The sequence below is a fragment of the Glycine max genome, chromosome 14, assembly GCF_000004515.6.
Source record: "Glycine max cultivar Williams 82 chromosome 14, Glycine_max_v4.0, whole genome shotgun sequence".
Taxonomy (NCBI): domain Eukaryota; kingdom Viridiplantae; phylum Streptophyta; class Magnoliopsida; order Fabales; family Fabaceae; genus Glycine; species Glycine max.
In genome coordinates this window covers 43,965,848-43,971,254 of record NC_038250.2, presented here as the reverse complement: position 1 = coordinate 43,971,254, position 5,407 = coordinate 43,965,848, and the positions used below count along the sequence as shown (strand labels likewise).

The 5,407-nt window shown below is 40.3% G+C and overlaps 1 protein-coding gene across 1 annotated transcript; it reads right to left on the bottom strand.

Moving 5' to 3' along the window:
* Nucleotides 1-1,476: 1,476 nt before the first annotated feature.
* On the bottom strand, nt 1,477-4,906 carry LOC100802634 (uncharacterized). The gene is made up of 2 exons (XM_026125414.2): nt 3,606-4,906; nt 1,477-3,527 (listed from the first exon to the last, which is right to left on the bottom strand). The coding sequence occupies exons 1-2, from the start codon at nt 4,894-4,896 to the stop codon at nt 1,477-1,479; spliced, it is 3,342 nt and encodes a 1,113-aa protein (XP_025981199.2). The 5' UTR covers nt 4,897-4,906.
* Between the last annotated feature and the right edge of the window lie 501 nt (nt 4,907-5,407).

Below are 5,407 nucleotides of genomic sequence, written 5' to 3'. Positions count from 1 at the left end.
AGTTTTTCTATGGCAGTATATCTAGTTTCTGCATCATTTAGTACACGACTAAGATAATAAATTGCATGTTCTATGCCATCATCATCTTCCTGAGCCAACATGCTACCAATGGTCTTGTCAGACGCAGCAATATACAACTTCATAGTCTTATTTCGACTAGGAGGCATTAACACGGGAGGCTTGATCAGATATTCTTTAATTTCATCGAAAGCCTTTTGATGCTCTTCATCCCATCTGAATGGTTCATCTTTCTTGAGTCGAAGTAATGGCGAAAAAATTTGAGCTTTGCCACTTAGATTCGAAATGAATCGCCTCAAGAAGTTAATTTTTCCTAGCAAAGACTGAAGCTGTTTTTTGGTCGAAGGAGGCTTCGTCTCAAGAATAGCCTTTGTCTTGTTTTGATTTATCTCAATGCCTTTTTTATGCACCACAAAACCAAGGAAATCTCCTGCACGTACACAAAAAGCACACTTTAATGGATTCATTTTTAATCCATGTTTCCTCATTCGTTCGAAAGATTGCCTAAGGTAATCCAAATGGCTATCTTCTGAGGAGGATTTGATGATTATATCATCAATATAAACTTGCATAAATGTGTCAATAAAATCATGAAACATGGAATTCATGGCCCTTTGATAAGTGGCCCCAGCATTTTTCAACCCAAAAGGCATAACCACCCATTCATAAGTGCCTAAAGCACCAGGACATCGAAATGCTGTTTTTGACACATCACTTTCAGCAATAAATATTTGGTTATAACCAGAATAACCATCTAACATGCTTAAAAATTCGAAGCCAGCTGCTGAATCTACCAACATTTCCGTTACTGGCATCGCATATTCATCTTTAGGTGTAGCATTATTTAAATCCCTAAAATCTATGCATACTCTAAGAGTTCCATTCTTTTTAATGACAGGGACTATATTTGCTAACCATTCGACATACCTGGCAGATCTGATGAATTTACACCTCAGCAGCCTTTCGATCTCTTCCTTAATTTTGAACGTAATTTCTGGTGCGAATCTTCTTGGTAGTTGTTTTACTGGTCTTTTTCCCTCCTTAATCGGTAATTTCATTTCGACCATTTCTCTGCTTAACCCAGGCATTTCGTGGTAATCCCAAGCAAAACAGTCTTTGAATTCTCTAAGAAGAGGCACCAGCTTTTCTTTTAGACTTGAGGTGATATTGGCACTGATATAGGTTGGCCTTTTTATCGAGCCATCTCCAATGTCGATCTCCTCCAAAGGATCTTGAGCCTGCATCTTTGGCACCTCACTTATGGGATTTTTCTCAAAACCCAGCGGCTCATCGTCATAAATGCAATCCAGTCTTCGATCCTTTGTTTCTTTATTTTCATGATCTTCGATCTTGGCTTCAACTGCCATATTTTGTTGAGATTCAGCCTCAAAGGCCGTATTTAGTCTATTTTCGGCCATATAAGCCGTAATTCTGGCCAATGCAGTGGCCTCAGTCATATTAATCTTCATACATATTCCACCCAGTTGGTGGAATGACTCCATCTTCAGAGGGAACAACATCGATTTCCTCCCTCTCCCATATAAACCCATAGGTCGGATGGAGTTTGACAGAGTGGATAACATTGTCACTTGATTCGACAACAGCCTCCTTGTCACCACAAGGTGCTATGTTAGCCAACTTTTTGTCAAAGGTTTGTGTAGTAACATTATCGACCTCCGACTTATAGAAGCTTTGATCCGCCTCTATATTTTCAACAATCCCATCCTCCCTCCAGATAATGAGTTTCTGGTGAAGGGTAGATGGCACAGCCCCAACTCCATGAATCCATTCCCTTCCTAATAGCAAGTTAAAATTAGCCTTAGACTGTATCACCAGGAATAGAGTTGGTCGAACTATACTGCCTACAGCAACATCTACTTGAATGGCTCCCAACGAATAGCCAGTTTTACCCTCATAATTCGAAAGCACAATGTTGTGGGCAGATAGATCAGTGTCATGTTTCCCGATCTTGTAGAGCATAGATCGAGGCATTAAGTTGACAGCCGCTCCTCCATCAATGAGCACTTTGTTGATTCCAACATTCTCAACTTTTGCCCTGATGAAAAGAGGTTTGAGATGACTTTTCATCTGAAAATCTGGCTTTTCGAAATAAGCTAATTGTTCTTCCACACAGCCATTGTTCATAACATAGTAACATACTGGCTTTGGGTCAGCCATATCAAAATGATCGAACTCACTTTCGATCTCAGTAACTTCGGATTGGACATCATATTCAAATGGCAGGATAGATACCACACAGATGACATCAAAATCTGGTTCAGAATCCAGTAGATCCTCATCCTCCATCTTATCTTCATCCACTGGAGGCAGGAGCCTCTCTTTTACTGGCCTCCTAGATACTTCTTTATACTGGCCCGTTTGCGGATTCTGTTGGGCCAATTTCTTCTGACGCTGGAACCTACGCCATTGGGTCCTCGTCATAGGATTCTTTCCTCTGTAATTGTTCCTATAAGAGTACTTATTAGCCTCTTGTGGGCCAACTTGCTTCGTTCCACTCGAACCACCTACTTCCATGATCCCTTTGTTGAACCTTATGAGTCCCTGGTGCATCCATTTTTCGACCGGAACTGAACCAGGAGGAGCGAAAGTATTCCTTCGACCAGACTTCTGATTAGTATTCGACTGCACCATAACTCTTTTGCCTTTATCGAAACGTTGGTTTTGCTTTGCCCCCTTGTTAACAACTTGGTATTTCTTGAGGCCCTCAGTAGCCTCCCTATCACACACTGCACTGCAGCGAGGGCAGAGCATCACAATCTTGTTTTCGAGTTTGCATCTGTTCAAGAAATCAATTAAATCCTCCTCAGCCTGAGGATACACAACCTTCATTTGTTCGTTGTAATCCTCTTCAGATATGTCCTGAACTTGCACATGGGACAACTCCATTGTTTCGACCATCATTATTTCTTGGGGCTCCGCATAGAGAGTTTCAGCAGCTTTGGATGTTTCAGCATTTGCCTGAACAACCTTTGGCTTCTCACCAAATTTGAGCCTCCCTTCGTCGAGAGCCTTTTGAACCAAATCCCTGAAAAGAACACAACGTGAGGTTTTATGGCCAAGGAAATTATGAAATTTACAATAACCCCTTTTCTTCTGTTGTTCGATTGGGGGTACTTTCAAGCCCTTAGGAACAACAATCTGGCCATCTGTGACTAATAAATCAAATATTTCATCACATTTAGTTATGTCAAATGTATAAGTTTTAGACACAAATTTATCATTTTTAGGTTCAACAGGGTTTTTTCCATTGGAAGGTCTAAGGAGTTGACAAACATAAGGAGGTCCAGGTTTTAATTCTGCTAAATCAACCTCATTGTCTTCGATATCTTCATAAATAATATCGAACTCCTGGTCACTGTCATTGGTTTCGACATATGCAACCTTTTCCTTCTTGTGGAATTTAGAATTTCTAGCCTTTTCAGCCTTCAATCGTTCGAGTTGTCGAACTCTATCAGCCAATTGAGCCATATCCCTTAAATACTGGGTATCTAATTTCTTTCTAATCGAATAGTCTAAGCCACCAGCAGCCATTTCGACTAATTCATGTTCAGGGACTTGGGTGAAACATCTTGCCTTTAAGAGTCTGAATCTGTTCAAATAATCATCAATTGATTCAGGTGCCTTGCGTCGAACGCTGGCTAACTCTTTAAGGCTGATCTTAGACTGTCCCATATAAAATTGCTCATGGAAAATCCTTTCCAATTGGTTCCAATTATGTATGGAATGAGGAGGAAGGGTTGTAAACCATGTAAAAGCATTTTTAGTCAAGGAATTAGGGAAAAATTTCATTCTTAAATTTTCATTATTAGCCAAATCCCCTGCCTCGACCAAATATCTAGCAATGTGTTCGACAGTGGACTCATTTGTCTCTCCTGCAAACTTAGTAAACTTAGGGATTTTCACACCCCTTGGTAATTCTGTCTGTAACACATACTCAGACAATGGAGACACAAAATTAGGCCTGTGTAAGCCTAAGTTCAAACCATTCTGCACCAAAATCGTTTCGACCATTTGGGCCAGGTTATTCTGCCTATCGAAACGGTTTTGTTGAATATTCCCTATTACTTCATCAGCATTTTGGTTCCTATTTACCAATACTATACCAGGGTTTGGTTCGACCTGTTGGACTGGTGGCTCTATGCGTGCCAATGGTTGTGGTGCTTGAGCCATTTGCATCCCTGGATTGTTAGGCATCTGTATCTCTTGGACAGGCGCCTGTATTTGGATCTGTCGAATTGGTGGTTGTTGTATGGGCGGTGCCCCAAAAAAGTCAGCAATTCGACTTATTTGATTTGTTAACATTTGGTAACTGTCATTTGTATTTTGAATTAAGGGGTTAATAACAGTTCCTATTTGTTGTGTTAACATGTTAACCATATCATGGTTACTTTCATCCATTTGTTGTCTAAGTGACAAAACGGATGTATTGGTTAAATGCTGAGGAATTACCCTACCTTGATTGCCCGCTACAGATCCTGATGGAGAGGACATATTAAGATTCTCTATATTTGGTTGAGAGTTTTGCAACCCTGCCATCAAAGATGTAGGCATGCCATATAGAGGGTTTTGAGGCGGTCGAAAGGGACTTCCACTGGGATTCCCTAAACTAGGGTTATTCCATGGGGCAAAAGCAGACGCTGACGTGGTCGAACTTGCCAACGTCATGTTGGTCATGGGAGAAGTTACCCCTGTCTGATTCATAACCGTCGAAGCGGTCGAACTTATCGTGCCAACAGTTTGGTCAGGAATTGCTCCTATGCCAGAATTTATATTGGCATTACTAACAGATGTCTGCGTTGGTTGCCCCTCCATATTTGGAAGGTCATTGTTTCGATTACTTGGGGGTGGTCTAGCCATCCTTGTACGAGTTTTGAATTCTGTTAAGTGTGGAACAGATTTCCCACTTCTTAAATGCATACAAAATCAAAACAATTAAGAATGCAATAAACCAACTGCACTAAACAAAACTTTAATAATAATTTAAAACCAAAACACACAATTGACGGGTCCCACCGGGCGTGCCAATTTGTTTACGCTGGAATTTGGTAAACAACCGCTAATCTAAGTTAATTGCTTGCGAGATCAACTAGTGAATCTCAGGAGCATGCCATTTGTGTGTTTGCTTTAAACGTAAAACCTTTAATGTTCATCATTGCAACAAACATTCACTGGTTCGAAATTTGTAGAAAGGAAAATTCTTTGACAGAATCGAAATGCTGAAAGTAACTTGACAAGGGAAGATAAATTGCAGAATTAAAAGGCTCAACGAGTTCATTCGATCGAATGAACCATTTAAAAGACAGAAATTATAAAGTGAAGCATAAATTGCATTCGAAATGTAAAGTTTACAGAAACTTAAAATGGTTCA

Excerpts from the sequence above, each read along its gene's own strand:
- LOC100802634 (XM_026125414.2), bottom strand. The coding sequence starts at position 4,896 with ATGGCTAGACCACCCCCAAGTAATCGAAACAATGACCTTCCAAATATG. Across the intron at positions 3,528-3,605 it reads CAGACTCTTAAAGGCAAGAT|ATACCCAGTATTTAAGGGAT; the intron begins GTTTCACCCAAG and ends GAAAGAAATTAG.